A 21,354-nucleotide genomic window follows, 5' to 3' on the forward strand; every position below is an offset into this window, starting at 1 on the left:
TATTGCAGGATCAAATACGCGGCAATTGAAAACACGACTTGGGGTCACGTGTTTTGTAACCTCATTTTCTAATGAAAAATTCTAGAATGCAAAACACGACTTGGAAAATGTGACATGAAGTCGCGTTTTGATACCCGTATTTTCCATTTGAAGCTTGCAAAAGACAATACGTGACTTCAATGAATATGCGACTTTGAGTCACGTATTGAAGTCACGTTTTTTGCTTTAATGCTGCAAAAATGAAAACGCAATTTCAAGGAATACGCGAGTCAAAGTCGCATATTCGTGGGTTTTGCGTTTTCTTCTGCAAATTTTGCAAAAAATTTTAACTTTCTAAAATTACACATGCTATCCCATTTGCTAAAAATGCATCTTAGGTCATTCTTTTGTTAAAATAATCAATATACACACATGTAAAACGATCAAAACATGCATTTTAACCTCTTCGAACGAATCAAAAATAACAATTACTCAAATTGAGGGATTGAGTTCCTTGATCAAACTTCGCCGTTTTCACCTTATTTGGTAACTTTTGCTTCTATTTCCAATGCCTACAAATGAAAAGCAACAAAATAACTCAAACACATAATTTAAACATAAAATCACACAATATTAACATAAAGTACTAAAGCATTGGGTTGCCTCCCAACAAGCGCTTTTGTTTATAGTCGTTGGCTCGACTATTTTGCCTCATTTTTCAAGGAGATTTGGTTAATGAATAATCCACTGTTTTAGATCGTGGTGGATTATTAAAATGTGGCTTGATGACAAAAGCCACATATTCTAATAATGTGAGATGTAGAAGTGACTTACCTATCTCAAGTGATTCATAGATATTATCTTGAATATGCACCACTTGAGCACTCACCAAAGGAAATGCCATAAGGGCTTCTTGGGCAACAATACCTTTAGAATCTATACATTCAATACACTCCTTAAGAGGAGTGAAAAATGAGTCATTAAAACTCACATCTTAAGGTTCAACATTAATTCTAAAGGTACTATTATGTAAAATGGATATTTGCTCATTGAAACTCGAATTAGATTCATCATTTTGATCAAAATGCAATCCATTTTCACATACAACACTCCCACCATTCATGCTAGAGTCATAGTACATATCATTAGAAGAAATAACTTTACACAATGCATGCAATTACTCTTGTATTCTATCAAAGTGAGAAGTTAATTCATCTAACATTTCCTCGACCCTATGAAAACGGTCAGAGGTTGCATTAGCTAGCTTTTCTAAAGCTAACTCCCAAGATGGTTTAGAATCATTAGTTTCTCTTTCTATTGCCAACTTTCAAGATGGTTTTGATTCATATTGGACACATTTGGATTGGTAATCATAAAAACATGGAGAATCGCTATTAGTACGTTGATTATCCCAACCATAAACATGAGAATTGCCCCAATTAGAACCATATTGATCAAAATAAGGATTGCAATGCCCTAATTCATCAAAATAATCCAATTTTGTGCTTGTCTATATATATGAGTAGCATGATAACTTCTGCACAAGTCACAAATCATATGATAAAATTGAAAGCATTGGCATTCCTCCTTTGCTCAATTTCATGCATAATGGTGTCCATTTGAATTTGTAACATTATAATATCAAGTTGTGCCTTTAAGCACTTTAAACCATCTTCAAATGACATACCTTCGGTAATTTCTTGGTTACCTCGATTCAAGGAGCTTTGTATATAGTAATCATCCATTGCCGATCTTCCACTTCTCAAGCATTGTCTCCTCATGTTTTTTACTCTCCTTGAACTCCTAAACATGCTTTCAAAGTAACTCAAAAACATGTTTATTCAAGAAGAATAGGCAACTCTAAACATATAAAAAACATAAACAAAGACTCAAAAAGATACTAAAAATAAAAATTAAGACACTAGACATAACAAATACAAGAAAAACAAAGTAAAAATGTCCAAATTAATAAAGTTATTCTTAGCACCAATATTGACAAATCTTCCCCGGCAACGGCGCCAAAAACTTGATAAGCGTGGGGTATGCATACAACAATTAGTTCATCCACAATCAAGTTTTACATTTATAAAATCCTGAATACCCCACAAGCTATTTTTCTACAAGTATACAGGTCGTGAGCGAGTGTAGGGTATTAAGGGTCGATCCCACAGAGAAGATTTTCAATTACCGATGATTTTCAAACTCCTTTATTATCTAAACTACTATAAACATAAAAGTAATGAAAATAACACTCGAAAGCTCCTAGAGATATGGAATTCCTTGGTACTCTTGCAAATGAAGTTACCGGTTAAGAGAATGCTATCATCTTGGCTAGTTATGGTGTAATTTTCTAATGTATGTGAAACCTACGCTCGTAGTGAATCAACTATATTTGTAGCTTAGCCATACCTACTCTCGTGGTTATGAAATTAACTACAAACTCATTGCTTCTATGAAATTACATGAAAAAAGTCACTAAAGCCACATAGGTGCACCCCTACTCTCGTGAGTGTACTCCCTAGGTTTATCATTGCCTTGAACTAGCGTTAAATTCTAATTCTCGTTACAAACTTAACACCTTTAGATAATCACAACTAATGGCCGATTAATCATGATTAGAAAAGCAAAAGTGATAAATAACTTGCTTAAAATAATATCATCAAATAACCAAGTAAACATCACTAACAAGATATAGAAAGTTCATCCATACTCTAGGCATAAACTTTAACTAAACATGAAGAAAATAAAAGAAAGATCCATACTTGTATTAAACATAAGATGCAATACAAGAAATAAAGTGATAGGAGAAATGTCACCCATGTCACTTGAGCTCCATGCTCTCCATCTTCATCCTCAACTTCATCTAAGTTTAGTTACAAATACAAGAAGGAAACACTGTGATAAGAGTTTATTTTACGTATTTTTTAGTGCATTTTATTAGTTAATTTTGAGTTGATTATTTAGTTTTATAATTAAAATAAAGAGGTTTTTGGTAAAATTATATATTTTTGGTAAAAGTGGATAATATTGCATTTCTATTGATTTTAATAGTAAAAACTTCATTTTTATGCAGGAATAATGAATCAATCACCAAAGGAGGTCAATTGAGGTGAAAAATAGAGATTTGGTGATGAATTTAAGTGGCAACAAGAAGAATGAAGTGAAAAACGTTCAAGTGAGGAAATGCAATACAAGTCAGTTTTGACACTTTTCAGTATTTTGACCATATCTGGAGCTACACTTATCGGATTGAGGTGATTTTTATACCATTTTAAAGCTAAGAAAGAGACCTACAATTCGTATGAAGACATCGAAATCCATTTCTGCCATCTTCATGGGCAAAACGTTGGAATACAGAAGCTGCACCCTGTGGTCGGAAGTTAAAACAGAGGTTTGAACAGGTGACAGTATTTCGATCATATCTCAGGCTACAAAGCTCCGATTTGGATGATTCTTGAAGCATTGGAAAGCTAACTCAAAGGGCTACAACTTTTGTGTTTTGCACAAAAGCTAGTTCGGCCTTTATGATAGAGAAAATCGCAGATGAAGTAAGGCCAAAGTGAATACGCGAGTACACAAAACGTGACTTGTAACCGCGTTTTGTGTAGGCGCGTTTTATAGCCGAAATTCTGCAATTTGACTCAGCCAATTCTCTTGTGTTCATACCACTTTCCAGCTATAAGATGCAAGGGAATTCGGTGCACATGCTTCAGAAGACAAAAGGGCAAGAAAAGTGGCTTATTTTCAAGTCAAAAATATTGGTTTTTGACTATGCTAACAAAGTGGAGATTTGGGAATCAAAGGATAGAATTTGACTTGGAAAAATGGAGCATTGGAGTGTATTTTTATGCAGAGATATGGGGAGAGATCTGGAACATTTCGTAGCTTAGTTTCTGACAGAAAAACATAGTCTCTCTAGCTAGGTACTTGCAAGGGACAATTGAGGTTTCATCTTGTAATCATCTAAGTTCAAGACAAGGAGATTTTTGGAAGGCTTCACCATATCTTGGCTAAGACTTTCTTTACTCTTTTTGTATTTGTAAATTTATGATGATTTGCATTAATGAAGTTATGAGTGTTTCATCATTCATGAGTAGCTAATTTCCTTTATCTAGGGAGTAGATGAAGCTTATGGCCAAATGATATGAAGTGATTGTGATTTATGCTTGTTATGTCTTGTATTAACTTATCTACTTGTGTATGTTGGATTACTTGTTGTTGCTTGATCACCAATGGCAGGTTTATAGTTGTTTTTACTCATTGAGAAATGGTAAAAATAATGGAATGACACAAGTAGAACTTGAGTTGTATATTCATGAGAATAGAAATACATTCAAGTGGATGAAATCTGCATTTCATGTGTAAATAAGAACATATTTAGTATTTACCAAGAGATTAGGAAAAACTAATCTGTTTTAACCCATTATCATCATGAGAATGTGATTTTGGTATTTCTGGAAATGAATTCTTGGTTAAACAAGAGCAGTAACAAGTGTTGAATTAATTCATTTTAGATCTTTTGAATCATAAGTGGAATCTACATCCCTAGATCTTAATATTTAGTGAATTCTATTCCTTTTGTGAAATTGCATTTATCTAGTTAAGAATTTTTGTAGTTGAATTACATTCTGAAATTTCTGCTCAAATTAATTGTAAGTCTAAATAATAGAGTAAATTAGTATCTAATAATTGTTTTAATTGCTCCTCGTGGGATCGACCCGATACACATCTTGTACTACAATTACGACCTGTATACTTGCAGTCCAACGGGTGTAAAATCGGAATTAAACTTGCATTGATAAAAAAAATCCCGTCAAGTTTTTGGCGCCGTTGCCGGGGAGCGGCAATATTAGAGCCTAATCATCTTTATTAATTTAGACAGCTTTATTTTTTAGATTATTTTTAATCTTATATTGTAATCAGTTTTTTTTTTTTTTTACCATTGAAGTTGCATAATATCCCTTATTTCTGTTTGTAGTGTATGCACCGGGAGTCTCGAGAAGTCGCACCTTTCGATCCAGAAATTGAGAGGACACTACGTAGACAAAGGAGGCACACACAACAGCAAGAGGAACAAGAGATTTGGCAACCAATAGAGGAAATTTTGATAGAACTACCATTTGAAGAAGAAATGGCCGAAAACGAAGCAAATAGGCGAGTTCTACGAGATTTTGCTCTACCGGGAACACAAGGATCTCAAACAAGTATAGTAAGGCCTACGGTAAATGCTAACAATTTCGAGATTAAACCATCACTTATCCAGATGGTTCAACAATCTCAATTTGCAGGTAATGCAGTAGAAGATCCTAATACACACTTAGCTACATTCTTGGAAATTTGTGATACAATTAAAATGAATGGAGTTAGTGATGATGCTATAAGGCTAAGATTGTTCCCATTTTCATTGAGAGATAAGGCAAAACTTTGGTTACACTCTCATGCTCCTAATACTTTCACCGGATGGGATGATTTATCAAGAGCATTTTTGAATAAGTATTTTCCACCAGGTAAGACTGCTAAGCTAAGAATGGATATCACTAGTTTTAGCCAAATGGAAGGTGAATCATTATATGAGGCATGGGAAAGGTTTAGAGATTTGCTTCGGAAATGTCCACATCATGGACTGCCGGAGTGGTTAATCATACAAACCTTCTATAATGGTTTAGTTTTTTCTACTAAAACTATAATCGATGCAGCTGCAGGTGGAGCTTTAATGGGTAAATCACCCCAAGAAGCTCATAATTTGATAGAAGAAATGGCAGCAAATAACTACCAATGGGCCAATGAGAGAGGTAATACAAGACGTCACGCAGGTATGATAGAAATGGACACTCTCAATATGCTAAGTGCTCAAATGAATAATGTGATGAAGTTGCTAAGTAAACAAGGTGGAGCTGGTCCAAGTTCATCTAATGCACATGTAGCATGTTGTTCTATATGTGGAGGTGAACATGATACTAATGAGTGTGTTGATTCTGAGCAGGTACAATTTATCAATAATTACAACCGAAATGCTCCAAATAATCCCTACTCGAATACTTACAATCCGGGGTGGAGAAATCATCCAAACTTTGGATGGAAAGATCAAGGCAATCAACAAAGGCCAACCAATCCGCCGGGATTTCAACCAAGGCAACCCCAAGCTGAAACTAAACCTGGTTGGGAAATGGCAGTGGAAAAGCTCGCCAAAGTTACTTCAGACAGATTTGAGCGAGTAGAAGGAAGATTGGACCAACTCACTACAATGTACAGGAATGTAGAGGTCCAAATTGGTCAAATTGCTAGTTCTTTGAATAATCGTAATCAAGGAGAATTACCTAGTAAAACGGAGGTAAATCCTAAGGAGCATGTCAAAGCCATTACTCTTCGTAGTGGTAAGCAATTAGAAGATCCTCCAATGATGGAAGTTGAGAAAGATGAGAATGAAAAACAAGAAGAAAAGCAGAGGAACCAAGAGGCTATAGTGGAAGAAAATAGCCGGGAGAAATCAAGAGAAAATCAACCATCATCTTCCGCTAACATTCCAATACCCCCTGCAGTTCCATTTCCACAAAGATTAAAGCAAAATAAGTTTGATAAAGATTTTGAAAAATTTGTTAAACTTTTCAAACAATTGCACATTAACATTCCTTTTGCCGATGCTATTTTGCAGATTCCGTCTTATGCGAAATTTCTCAAGGAAATCATGACTAGAAAGAGGAAGTTGGAAGACTGCGAGACAATTGCATTAACGGGGGAATGTAGTGCAATTATTCAAAATAAGCTACCACCGAAGTTGAAGGATCCAGGAAGTTTTTCTATACCTTGCACCATAGGTAACGTTGATTTTTCTAAAGCATTGTGTGATCTTGGTGCTAGTGTATCATTAATACCTTTAACGGTGGCTAGACAATTGGGTTTGCATGAGCTTAAACGCACAAATATTACTTTGCAACTAGCGGATCGGTCTATTAGATATCCATTGGGAGTGTTGGAGAATGTATTGATAAAAGTTCAAAAATTTATCATTCCAGTGGATTTTGTGGTATTAGATATGGAAGAAGATGTATCTGTGCCAATTATTCTTGGTAGACCATTTTTAGCTACTGCAGGTACTATTATTGATGTTAAAAATGGTAAGTTGAAGTTTCAAGTAGGTGAAGAAGAGGTAGAGTTTAATTTGCATGAAATGGGAAAATACCCTTCTTTTACCGATCATGCTTATTCTATTGGCACAGTTGATAAACTAACCCAAGAGATGAGTCAAGTCAACTTTGACTTAGATCCTCTTGAGTATTGTTTAATGAGTTTAGGTAAGCAAGAAGATATTTGTGAAAAAATTGAAGAATTGGCCAAGTACTTGGATTTTCAAGCACCTTATAAAAGGGGAACTTTGTATGAAAGTCTTGGCCAAAGAAAAGGGTTTTCACAACCATCAGAAATTGAACCTCCAAAGTTAGAGCTCAAGCCACTTCCGACTCATCTAAGGTATGAATTTCTTGGAGAAAATAAAACTTTACCTGTAATTGTTAGTGCTGACCTTGATGATAAGCAGTGTGCAAAATTGTTAAGAAGGCGTAAGAAGGCAATTGGATGGACAATTTCAGACATTAAAGGTATAAGTCCTTCTATATGCATGCATCGCATTCTACTGGAGGACGGTTGCAAACCAGTGGTGGAAGCACAAAGAAGACTCAATCCAAACATGAAAGAGGTGGTAAGAAATGAAATTCTTAAATGGCTTGACGCAGGTATAGTTTTTCCTATCTCCGATAGTGTTTGGATTAGTCCAATTCATGTGGTACCAAAGAAAGGTGGAATGACTACAATCGTGGGTAAAAATGATGAATTAATTCCATCTAGACTTGTGGTAGGGTGGAGAGTGTGTATTGATTATCGTAAGTTAAATACGGTAACAAGAAAAGATCACTTTTCCCTACCATTTCTTGATCAATTATTGGAGCGAATAGCTGGATATGAATTTTACTGTTTTCTTGATGGTTTTTCAGGATATAATCAAATAGCTATAGCTCCAGAGGATCAAGAGAAGACTACATTTACAGGTCCTTATGGCACTTTTGCCTTTAGAAGAATGCCATTTGGTTTATGCAATGCTCCTGCAACTTTTCAACGATGCATGATGGCTATTTTTTCGGATTATATTGAAAAAATTATGGAGATATTTATGGATGATTTTTCTGTGTATGGTTCATCTTTTGACCATTGTCTTCATAATTTGGAATTGATTTTGCAGAGATGCGAGGAAACAAATCTTGTACTGAATTGGGAGAAATGTCATTTTATGGTAAAAGAAGGAATTGTCTTAGGACGCAAGATTTCCTCCAAGGGAATTGAGGTGGATCAAGCCAAAATAGAAGTTATCGAAAAATTGCCACCCCCAAGCAATGTCAAGGGGATAAGAAGTTTTTTAGGACATGCTGGTTTTTATAGACGTTTTATTAAAGATTTTTCTAGAATAGTAAAACCATTATGTGATTTATTATGTAAAGATATCCCTTTTCAATTTGATGACAATTGTTTGGTTGCATTTGAAAGGTTGAAGAAGGAATTGATTTCAGCCCCAATTATAACTTCGCCCGATTGGTCACTACCATTTGAATTGATGTGTGATGCAAGTGATTATGCGGTTGGAGCAGTTTTGGGACAAAAGAAAGAAGGACGGTTGCACGTCATTTACTATGCTAGCAAGTTGCTAAACGAGGCACAACTCAATTACGCAACTACAGAAAAAGAGCTATTGGCAGTGATATTTGCTTTGGATAAATTTAGATCTTATTTAGTAGGATCTAAAGTTATTATATATACGGACCATGCGGCTCTTAAATATTTGTTACGTAAAAAAGATGCAAAACCAAGACTAATTCGGTGGATTCTTTTATTGCAGGAATTTGATGTGGAGATAAAAGACAAAAAGGGATCGGAGAATTTAGTTGCAGATCATCTATCACGTTTGGAATATATCCCAGTCAAAGATCAAGTTCCGATCCAAGAGAATTTTCCGGATGAGTTTGTCCTAGCACTTAGCAACTCTCCATGGTATGCAGATTTCGCTAATTATTTGGTAAGTGGGGAAATTCAAAAAGGGCTTAATTATCATCAAAGGAAGAAATTTTTGCATGATGTGAAGAGTTACTTTTGGGAGGAACCATTGCTGTACAAACATTGTGCCGATGGTATGGTACGAAGATGTATTCCAGAAAATGAGGTACGTAATATTTTATATCATTGTCATAATCTTGAAACAGGTGGTCATTTTAGCACTTCAAAGACTGCAGCAAAGGTATGGCAATCAGGGTTTTATTGGCCAACCATGTATCGAGACGTTCGGGAATATGTTAAAAATTGTGATGCATGCCAAAGAACTGGAAATATATCTCGAAAGAATGAAATGCCCCTAACTACCTTTTTAGAAGTTGAATTATTTGATATATGGGGTATAGACTTTATGGGACCATTTCCAAGTTCTTTTAATAATAAGTACATCTTAGTAGCAGTGGATTATGTTTCTAAATGGGTAGAAGCAGTCGCTTCACCCACTAATGACTCTAAGGTTGTATTTAGGTTTCTTAAAAAGAACATTTTTTGCAGGTTTGGTATACCTAAGGCCATAATAAGTGATGAAGGAAAACATTTTTGTAACAAACAACTGGATACCTTATTGTTTAAATATGGCTGTAGGCACAAGACATCACTCCCGTACCATCCTCAAGCCAATGGACAAGCGGAGCTAGCTAATCGTGAGATAAAGCTCATTTTGGAAAAAACTGTGAATAAATCACGCAAGGATTGGGCTACAAAGCTAGATGACACACTATGGGCTTACCGAACGGCATTTAAGACTCCTTTAGGGATGTCGCCGTATCGTTTAGTCTATGGAAAAGCTTGTCACTTACCTGTAGAGATTGAACATAAAGCTTATTGGGCTATTAAAGCAATTAATATAGATTTTAATCTTGCAGGTGGAAGGAGATTACTTGAGCTGAGTGAATTGGAGGAACACCGGTTACATGCATATGAAAATGCCAAAATTTACAAAGAAAAGATCAAATATTGGCATGACAAGCACATTATTCCTAAACAATTTCAGGTAGGGCAAAAAGTGCTTTTATTCAATTCACGCCTGAGGTTATTTCCAGGAAAATTAAAGTCAAGGTGGTCTGGACCTTTTGAAGTCACTCAAGTATTTCCCTATGGAGCGGTTGAAGTGGCAAATTCAAGAAATGAAAGGTTTAAGGTCAATGGACAACGATTGAAACCCTACTTGGCAGGTGAAATAGTACCCAAGGGACTCATATGTCTTTTGGGCGACTCTTCTTCAATTTAAGAAACTGAATGTTTCAGTCGAGCCAACGACTATAAACAAAAGCGCTAATTGGGAGGCAACCCAATGTTTAGGTTATTTGTGTTAATTTTTTGTGATTTTTAGACTTAAATAAGTGTTTTAGTTAATTTGTTGTTTTTGTGTTATAGGGTTGGCAAATGGAAGTAAGAATGACCATTTGAGGTGAAAAGGGCAAACTTCGATCAAGCAACTCAACCCCTCGATTTGCGTTAAAGGTGTTTTTGATTCATTATAAAGGGGTAAAATGCAGGTTTTTAATGTTTTACATTTGTTCCAGTCATTAAAATTGGCAAACAAATGATCTATGATGCGTTTTGAGTCACGGGGGTACATTTTGTAATTTTTCAAAAGTTGAAATTCTGCTAAAAATCGAAGCAGAAAACGCGTTTTCCAAGAAAACGCGACTACAAGTCGCGTTTCTCAGAATCGCGTTTTCAATTCTGCGCCTGCAGAACAGAAAACGCGCCTTTAAAACGCGACTTGAAGTCGCGTTTTTTAGGAAGTCGCGTTTTCTCGCCTGAGCAAAAAACAGAAAACGCGACACAGTAAAACGCGACTTGAAGTCGCGTTTTAACGCTTAAACGCGTTTTCAATTCTACAATATTTGTGCAGAAAACGCGACTTCAAAAACGCGCGTTGAAGGCGCGTTTTCAGTCGCGTTTTCAGTTCACATTTTTGCTTCAAAAACGCGATTTCCAGAACATTTCTTCACTTTTCCATTTTCCAGCCGCGTTTCTTCCTTTTCTCTTCTACCCAACTCACAAATCTTCCATTTTGTTCCATAATCTTGCTAGAAATCATCACCCCAACGCCTTTTGAGCTTCATACAACCTTTTTAACCGATTAAAATCAAAGAAAAACACCTAAAATCAGGTTTTTGAGCGATTGAAGGTTAGGGTTCTTAAACTCTAATTTCTTCAATTGGAGGTCAATTGGAGGTTGTTTCATAGGGCTTTTGACATTTTTAGCATCACCAAACATCCTTCTACGTGATTGAGGTAAGTTTCTTCATCAAATCTTTTGATTTTAGAAGTTCATATTTTTTATCCTGAGCTATCTGACATCTTTTAATTTCGAAAATTTGATGAGATTCATGGCTATTGTTGATTTTATTCATGATTATTATGATTGTTTAAGCATGTTTAAATGTTTAAATGTAGCAATTTATTGGTTTTCAAGTACTTTAACATTCACAATTGCTATATTTAGATGAAATTGGAAAAAGGAACTAGGATGTTTTTTAGCCATTGGTGATGTTTAATTATGATTAAAAATGGTAATTTGATGATGTTTAAGTAGGTGCATTGTGTATAGTGAGTAATTTGGTTGATTTGGTGAGTTCATTGGCTTAATTTTTGCCTAAGCATGATTATAACTAAAAGCATATTATTATTGTTAATTCTCAATAGTTATAATCATAATTGTTGCTAATTTTACCGATTGGGTTATAATTATTGCATATCTTGTTTCAATTGGTGATTTTGAGTAATTTTTGGGCATAAATTTTTGTTCTCTTATTTGGTCCTATATATATTAGTTATTGGACGTGTTATCACTTGAAGGAATAAATTAGAGATTATTTGGATCATTTTCGGATATTCATGGCTAAATTTTTAATTGTGTCCAATTACATGAGTTTAATTGCAATATTTTCCAATAGGTACTATGCCAAGGGGAAGACGTGTAATAACCTCGTCCTCTAGCAGTGAGGAGAGGGAGGAAAATGAACAAATGGAAGTATCTGAAGAGGAGAGTTCACCTTCTCCTCCGCCAGTGAGTCGTCAACCTGGTGAGGGCACTTCTCGTGGAGCGGGAATGTCTGTATTTGACAGTGCTCGGTTCAACACTCGCAGGAATCAGGAGTGGCATGAGGCGCGTGCTAATTTGGAATTCCTGTTTGAGATGCACGTGAATCCGACAGTTGAAATGATGTATAATATCTCGGAAGCTTTTGCTCAACTTGGATGGGCTCCGATTCTCACCCTTCCAAATCATTACTACCCAGACCTGGTGCGCGAGTTTTACGCCAACATTGAAAGTAAGGCGCGCCATAGTGGAGAAATAGTTGAGTCCTGGGTGCGTGGAAGACGAATCATCTTGTCACGGCAAGATTTGGCTGCTATTTTGGGGTGTATGGATGATGGACGTCCAGTAGATTTGAAGAAGGAGTTTGTTCCCCCGAATAGGAGGTGGGATCCATCATTGGCCATGGCTAGGTTTGGTCTCGAGTACCAACCCTTTCGCTCTACAAGGAAGGAGACCATTTTGGCGAATGTCTTCGAACCTCGTCATCGGCTTATCATTTACATGATGGCTCACAATGTCATCCCAAAGAAGACGGGGCACACGGAGGTTCGCAAGAGCGATATCTACTTCTTGGATTACATGTTCCATAACCGGACATCTCCATATGCTCGTATTTCGCTGCCTAATATCATCATTAGCCACATTCGGTCTACGGCGAGGCGTAAGACGACTTCCTTCAAACTATCATTTCCTCGTCTACTGACTTTAATCTTTCCCCGTTTTGAGGTTCAGTTGGAAGGAATGAGGCGGGAGTATGTTCCACCACGTGCTGAGATGACTATCACTACTCTTCGCCGCCTTGGTATTGGCACGGGAGACATTCCACGCCCTGTTCAGGAGCGGAGACAAAAGGCTAGACATGGTCGCGATGGAGCTGGACCATCTACTGCAGCACCACCTCCTCCTCCGCCACAGACCAACTGGCAGCGGCTTTTCGGTCGCTTGGACGACATCGACCATCATTTAGCCCGACTGGATACTCGCCTAGACCACATTGAACATCATCTGGGCGTACATCCACCTCCTGTCAATGATGATGAAGATGACGATGAAGGGGATGATTGAGGCTGCCCCTTTGGCTGGCTTTTCTTTTGTTTGCTTGTTTGCTTGTTATTTTTATCTTTTGTTTGAAAAATGTTAACTTACATTCCTTATTTTGAATATTGGAACTTGTGGCAGTAACTAGTAGATCGTTGACTGTGGATGGTTGAGCGGTCGATGACTCATGATTCAAGGCTTCACTGGACCGCAGTCATCTCACTTGGGGAGTCACTTGTTCCTTTCTTCTGTTTCTTTTCTTTTCTTTCCCTACACATTGAGGACAATGTGTATTCTAAGTGTGGGGGAAGAAATGTGTGGTACTTGTGATTTTAGTTGTGTTTGATATAATTCTTGTGCTTAAATGGTGTTTCTTGTGGTTGCTGGCAGGGAGATTTAGTCCACTTTTAAGGGGAGACTCTGTCAAAATTTTTCCAAAACCTTATACATATATATGTTATTAACTATAATAAATAAATAAAATTTTGTCACTTATCCTTTTGAAATAAATATATGCGGTTTTGATACTTCTTTTCTCATGAAATTTGGAAATGATTTTTATGTGATTATAATTTTTACATCTATAGGAAAGTATATCTAGTAAAGTGGAGAAAATTATGCCTACATTTTGTATATTTGATGAAAATTCTTCTTTTTATCTAATTTTATAAGATAAGAAATTAATATGGTTAATAAGTGTCATACTCTTCTCATGATTACTCTTAGAGGGAATTTTATTATATATTGTTAAAAAAAATAAAAAAAAAAATGGTTATTCTACTCCAATGATTCTCGTACCGAGTAACCGGGGGTTGGCATCTACAAATGTCGACATTCGCGTAAAAAGGTACTTGAATTAAGAGTATGCAAAGCAACTTGAGTATGTGAAATGTTGAGTAACCGGGGATCTGCATCTAAAAATGTTGATCTTCGCGTCAAAAGGCATTTTTCACAACTTAAGTAATATTTAATCCTTAAAATATATATATATATATATATATATATATATATATATAAAAAAAAGTAAATTAAATCCCTCTTTAAGAAAAATAAGAAGTTGATCATGAGATTAGTTAGCATCTTTATTGACTATAGGAGTTGCTTGCTTGCGAAATTGGATAAAAATAAGAAGTTGAGTTGAATTGGTAAAATTATGGTATACTTGGCTCTTCTTTGCTTGATATTATGAGTACTTGAACTTAATGGAAAGATCACATAAGGGTTATTTACCTTGATTCAAGGAAATGGAGTTGAAATACTACATATGTTTATTTTAAATTTTTTGATCATTGATGGTTGGAATTTTATATTGCTTGAGGACAAGCAATGATTCAAGTGTGGGGGTATTTGATAAGAGTTTATTTTACGTATTTTTTAGTGCATTTTATTAGTTAATTTTGAGTTGATTATTTAGTTTTATAATTAAAATAAAGAGGTTTTTGGTAAAATTATATATTTTTGGTAAAAGTGGATAATATTGCATTTCTATTGATTTTAATAGTAAAAACTTCATTTTTATGCAGGAATAATGAATCAATCACCAAAGGAGGTCAATTGAGGTGAAAAATAGAGATTTGGTGATGAATTTAAGTGGCAACAAGAAGAATGAAGTGAAAAACGTTCAAGTGAGGAAATGCAATACAAGTCAGTTTTGACACTTTTCAGTATTTTGACCATATCTGGAGCTACACTTATCGGATTGAGGTGATTTTTATACCATTTTAAAGCTAAGAAAGAGACCTACAATTCGTATGAAGACATCGAAATCCATTTCTGCCATCTTCATGGGCAAAACGTTGGAATACAGAAGCTGCACCCTGTGGTCGGAAGTTAAAACAGAGGTTTGAACAGGTGACAGTATTTCGATCATATCTCAGGCTACAAAGCTCCGATTTGGATGATTCTTGAAGCATTGGAAAGCTAACTCAAAGGGCTACAACTTTTGTGTTTTGCACAAAAGCTAGTTCGGCCTTTATGATAGAGAAAATCGCAGATGAAGTAAGGCCAAAGTGAATACGCGAGTACACAAAACGTGACTTGTAACCGCGTTTTGTGTAGGCGCGTTTTATAGCCGAAATTCTGCAATTTGACTCAGCCAATTCTCTTGTGTTCATACCACTTTCCAGCTATAAGATGCAAGGGAATTCGGTGCACATGCTTCAGAAGACAAAAGGGCAAGAAAAGTGGCTTATTTTCAAGTCAAAAATATTGGTTTTTGACTATGCTAACAAAGTGGAGATTTGGGAATCAAAGGATAGAATTTGACTTGGAAAAATGGAGCATTGGAGTGTATTTTTATGCAGAGATATGGGGAGAGATCTGGAACATTTCGTAGCTTAGTTTCTGACAGAAAAACATAGTCTCTCTAGCTAGGTACTTGCAAGGGACAATTGAGGTTTCATCTTGTAATCATCTAAGTTCAAGACAAGGAGATTTTTGGAAGGCTTCACCATATCTTGGCTAAGACTTTCTTTACTCTTTTTGTATTTGTAAATTTATGATGATTTGCATTAATGAAGTTATGAGTGTTTCATCATTCATGAGTAGCTAATTTCCTTTATCTAGGGAGTAGATGAAGCTTATGGCCAAATGATATGAAGTGATTGTGATTTATGCTTGTTATGTCTTGTATTAACTTATCTACTTGTGTATGTTGGATTACTTGTTGTTGCTTGATCACCAATGGCAGGTTTATAGTTGTTTTTACTCATTGAGAAATGGTAAAAATAATGGAATGACACAAGTAGAACTTGAGTTGTATATTCATGAGAATAGAAATACATTCAAGTGGATGAAATCTGCATTTCATGTGTAAATAAGAACATATTTAGTATTTACCAAGAGATTAGGAAAAACTAATCTGTTTTAACCCATTATCATCATGAGAATGTGATTTTGGTATTTCTGGAAATGAATTCTTGGTTAAACAAGAGCAGTAACAAGTGTTGAATTAATTCATTTTAGATCTTTTGAATCATAAGTGGAATCTACATCCCTAGATCTTAATATTTAGTGAATTCTATTCCTTTTGTGAAATTGCATTTATCTAGTTAAGAATTTTTGTAGTTGAATTACATTCTGAAATTTCTGCTCAAATTAATTGTAAGTCTAAATAATAGAGTAAATTAGTATCTAATAATTGTTTTAATTGCTCCTCGTGGGATCGACCCGATACACATCTTGTACTACAATTACGACCTGTATACTTGCAGTCCAACGGGTGTAAAATCGGAATTAAACTTGCATTGATAAAAAAAATCCCGTCACACTGCACTAGCTGCTCTATACTACCCTAACTAAGAAAAACTAGTGAAGACTATTTTTGTGAAGTTTATCTAGCCTTCCAAAGTTGTTCCAATGGTCTCCAAATACTGCTATTTATAGAGGAATTCAAGAGTTAAATGGGTTGTTTTTAGTTGTTATTTTTTACTCTTGAAACTCCTATGAGTTGTTTCTCCAAATTTCCACCCTTTTCTTGATCATATACAGCCGGAATTGCTAGCTAGAATTGAATTGGAAAAGTTGTGTGAAAGCAAGGCATATTGAAGAGCAAATTGCAGAAATCAGGCGAGAATACGCAACTTCAAGCCACGTATTCATGAAGTAGCATTTTCACTTCTGTAAATTTGACATCACTTTAACTACTACTTTCTTGATGATGGAGGCCGAACTAGTTCTTGTGTGAAACACAAAAGTTGTAGCCCTTTGAGTTGGCTTTCCAATTCCTCAAGAATCATCTAATTTGGGGCTCTTTGGACCAAGATATGACCAAAATACCCACAACTGGTCAGAGTTCTATTTCAGCTTTCAACAACAGAGTTGTACTTCTGTATTTTGACCTTTTGACAATGAAAACGACTAATCTGGACCTTGATGTTTTCATACCAAATGTAGATCTATCTCCTAACTTCGAAATGGTTCAGGAATCATCTCAATCCGATGCATGTACCTCAAGATATAGCCAAATATGAAAATGTATCAAAGCTATGAAACTTACTTTCTTTTGTTCTTGATTGCATTTCATCTTTTGCACTTCATATTCTCTTTTCATCACTTTAAACCATCATCAATCGTCCAATTATCTTTTCAATTCATGTCATTTGATGATTGAATCAGTAAACCTACAAAAACATGAAGTTTTTACCATAAAAATTCATAGAAATGAAATTTTTTGCCGCTTAAACTACAAAATGCATATTTTCACTAGAATCCTAGTTAATTAGTTATAAAAGTGACTAAAACACACCAAAACTATGTACATTTTTACTTTATTAATTTAGACATTTTTACTTTATTTTTCTTCTGTTTGTTGTGTTTAGTGTCTTAATTTTTGTTTTTAGTGTCTTTGTGTATGGTTTTTTATATGTTTAGAGTCACTTATTCTTCTTGACTAAATGTGTTTTTGAGTTACTTTGAAAGCATGTTTAGAGATTCAAGGAGAGTAGAAAATATGAGAAGACAAAACTTGAGAAGTAGAAGGTCGGCAATGGATGGTTATTATGTACAAAGCTCCTTCAATAGAGGTAACCAAGAAATTACCGAAAGTATGTCATTTGAAGATAGTTTAAGGTGCTTAAAGGCAAAACTTGATATTATAATGTTACAAGTTCAAATGGACACCATTATGCATGAAATTGAGCATAGGAGGAATGCCAATGCTTTTAATTCTTATCATATGATTTGTGACTTGTGTGGAGGTTATCATGCTACTCATACATGTAGGCAAGCACAAAATGTGGATTATTTTGATGAATTAGGGCATTGCAATCTTTGTGTTGATCAATATGGTCCTAATTGGGGTAATTCTCATGCTTATGGTTGGGATAATCAACGTACTAATAGCAATTCTTCATGTTTTTATGATTACTAATCCGAATGTGTCCAATATTAATCAAAATCATCTTGGGAGTTGGCAATAGAAAGGGTAACTAATGATTCTAAGCCATCTTGGGAGTTAACTTTAGAAAAACTAACTAATGCAACCTTCGACCATTTTGATAAGGTCGAGGAAAGGTTAGATGAATTAACTTCTCACTTTGGTAGAATACAAGAGCAATTGCATGCATTGTGTGAAGATAAATTGGGGTTAAAAGCAATACAATGAAAATGATCTTTAGAAATTTCATGTGGAATTTGATACAGTTTGTAATGAGTTTCTTGTATAAGACCTAATATTACCTACATACTAATTGTGTTGGTGGATAAATTTGGCAAATATTGGTCTATGGATTATGTATTTGCTAATCAATTAATAAGACTTAAGAAACTAAAGATCACTTGTTTTCTTTGAACATTCAAAATTCTTAAATGTAGTTTAGATAGATATCATACATATATACTAGTCTTATGGACAATTAAGTTGGTTGTATCTATCTTAACTTAACGCTCAAAGGGCTCACATTGAGCAAGTTTGGGTTAAGGGTTTGTGATTTCTTATTCCATCACTAAATCATGTTTGATGTTTCCACTGCTGTATTCACAATAATGAGCACTAAATTTTGAATTGCCCGACATGGATGTTTACAATTTTTACATTTCTTTTAAGTAACATAAGGGAATGAGTTTATAAGTGTAATGTGGTTTATGAACTTAGTACAATGATTAAATGTTCAGTAATTATTGAATAAGTTGCTTACACCGTAATAGTTTGACAAGTATGTCAAACGTGTGGGATGTTTTTATCTGGTTATACTTGGTCAGTGGAAGTTATAAATAACTCATAACTCTCATGTATACAGTTTACAATTATGCAAGTTGGCAAAGTTTCCATTCCTAAATTTATGCAATTATGAATATGATTACTCATATATGTTCACAATAGAAGATTATACTGCATACATGAGATCATATAAATATTCAATAAAAGATGTACAGTGATTGCTTCATAAGTGAAATGGCTTCGAGTTAGAAGCGGTTAAGAGGACGAAAGTCCTATACATGCTTCCTTTGTGAAGTGGTTTCAATTTACAAGTATTAAAGGGAATGCAAGTTCTGTACAGAGTTAATTTAAGACGAAAAAGTGAACTGAATATGGTTTTGAATTGAGATTTGACTTGATTATATTACTCTTGGATCATGTGACTCAAACCATACTACACTTTATCACACTATGAAATTTGTGTCAATGAAGCATTAGTGTTTGTAATTATGGAGGTCCTACATTAATAAATGATGTAAAGACATCTATAGTTTGATACAAGTACTCTCGTTGGACAAAATTCTAGACTGAGATGTTTTCTTATAGTGGCAACTAAAGTTTTGTTTAATCCAAGAGTCATTTTCTAAAACTATTTTGAAATTAACATTTCAAATGCTTTCAACCTCAAGTTTAAAATAATCAGTATTGCCCAAATAGGAGAATTTAGAATTAGTTTCTAATTTGGGTTTCTACTGATTAATTTTCTTTTGTAAAAAATAGATTAAATGAAGACAAGTAAAACCCATTAGAGTATGATCCATTAGAATTAGGGTTTAGGTGTGTCTCAATCATTTATTTGGTGTGATATGCAAGGTGTAGGGCCTGTTATTCATATTAGAGTTACCTTAATGGGAAGTCCCACTACAGTTATAAAATGTGAGGTCCCTCTCTCCCATCAATAACACTAGCATCGTATTGCTAGGTTGGCATGTCCCATTAATAGCTACCATATAGAACTGGGAGAGGGAGAGAGAGTCATCTATGCCAAGCATGCGAACCACAAGGTGCCAATCAAACTCGTCATGTGTCTCTCAATCTCTCGATCTACTGCATGTTAGAGAATGGTATGCATTTCTATTACAGTTGTATTCAAATATCAGATATTGGGATCTTGGAAATTCCTACACTTGGAAGATGTGAATGATGATGTAATATCTTCAAAGCCACTAGGATAGGCAAAGCCAGAAATGCCCATGGCCAGGGATAATAACTCTGGCAGGCCAACTGATCCCTCCAAGGACAACAGAACTTGCCTCATAGTTGGCCTAATCTTTGGTTCTGAATGAAAGCATAACAAGCCTAGTTTCAATACCAACTCTGCTCCCCCTTTCACATGCTCAGTACCCAAATTTTGATCAACTGCCAATAGAATATCACCAGCTTTCTAGCACGAGAATATCCAATCAACCAATATAACCATCTCTGCTGGTGCTGCTCAGAGTTCTATTGGCCTTCTTCCACAGGCAACCACTAGCAAAAAGGCCCGAAAAACATATACACAGTGCTCGTTGTGGCCTTCCTTGTCCTATATTATGCTCAGGGGCAAGATAGCCAAGAGATGTCACTACATTGGTGATTCGAGGGAGAGTTCCATGATTGTATAGCCTTGCTAGCCCGAAATCTTCTAATCTTCCATTCAGTTCACCATCTAACAATGCATTTCTGGCTTCTACATCTCGGTGGATCACTAATTGTTCCTATCAGCCTTGTGTAGCCTTTTGTAGATAGAATATTCCCGATGCTACACCTTTGATAACTCGTCTTTGGCTCCAGTATAGAGTATACTTGGGTTGGTTGTACAGAAACCTGTCCAGACTACCATTGGACTTGATTTCATATACCAAAAGTAACTCTCCTTTGCGCCAGCAATAACCTAAGAGCGATACTAAATTTCTGTGGCGTAAGCGACCAACACGGGCGATTCTGCAATAAATTATCTTGTTTAACTTGCTTGATGAGATACCTTCTTCTTGAGAGCAGCCTCGACCTGGTTTGTTGGCAATAAATTTCGTATAGTTTCATAATAAATTCAAAATTCTCTAAATGTTAGAATTTATATGTTCTAGAAATAGCTAGCATCTTTCATTTTTCATTTGTTTTAACAATGCATTATTTCTCACTTTATTTGTTTTCATATATTTTTAAAATTATGAGCATTGACCTAAAGATCTTTGATCTCAAAGAATGAAAAATATGTATGTCAAAAAAGTTAATTGAATTGGTGTCAAAAAAATTTTTGGGTTTGAGAGCATTTTGCTGAGATTTGCACTTCGAAACATGATTGTAAATAAAATATCGTAAAAAATTGATGACTATATTGTTCTTGTCATATAAAAATGATGTGGATATGTTTTAAATTAAAATACATACTCCGTAGCGAAAAAGTATATTTTTTAGAGTAATATATCTAATACAAATACGAAAACTTGCTTCAGACAATTAGCAATATCAGTGCAAATAGAAACTATTTTTTTTAATCGTTTATGGAGAT

At 35.1% G+C, this 21,354-nt stretch overlaps 1 protein-coding gene and 1 non-coding gene across 2 annotated transcripts; one reads left to right on the forward strand and one right to left on the reverse strand.

The window, feature by feature from the left end:
* Positions 1-5,497: 5,497 nt before the first annotated feature.
* LOC113738307 (small nucleolar RNA R71) lies at positions 5,498-5,604 on the reverse strand. Its single transcript, XR_003460093.1, has one exon. It is a non-coding gene; the product is annotated as a small nucleolar RNA R71 (small nucleolar RNA).
* A 199-nt stretch (positions 5,605-5,803) lies between these two features.
* LOC140038509 (uncharacterized) lies at positions 5,804-10,303 on the forward strand. Its single transcript, XM_072083887.1, has 5 exons — positions 5,804-6,517; positions 6,632-7,709; positions 8,946-9,040; positions 9,225-9,259; positions 9,658-10,303. The coding sequence occupies exons 1-5, from the start codon at positions 5,804-5,806 to the stop codon at positions 10,301-10,303; spliced, it is 2,568 nt and encodes an 855-aa protein (XP_071939988.1).
* Positions 10,304-21,354: the final 11,051 nt, after the last annotated feature.

The sequence above is a fragment of the Coffea arabica genome, chromosome 3e, assembly GCF_036785885.1.
Source record: "Coffea arabica cultivar ET-39 chromosome 3e, Coffea Arabica ET-39 HiFi, whole genome shotgun sequence".
Lineage (NCBI taxonomy): Eukaryota > Viridiplantae > Streptophyta > Magnoliopsida > Gentianales > Rubiaceae > Coffea > Coffea arabica.

Coding starts and splice junctions, on each gene's coding strand:
- LOC140038509 (XM_072083887.1), top strand. CDS start 5,804: ATGGACACTCTCAATATGCTAAGTGCTCAAATGAATAATGTGATGAAG. Junction 6,518..6,631: donor ACATTCCAATACCCCCTGCA/GTTCCATTTCCA, acceptor GCTATTTTGCAG/ATTCCGTCTTATGCGAAATT. Junction 7,710..8,945: donor TCTTAAATGGCTTGACGCAG/GTATAGTTTTTC, acceptor AATATATCCCAG/TCAAAGATCAAGTTCCGATC.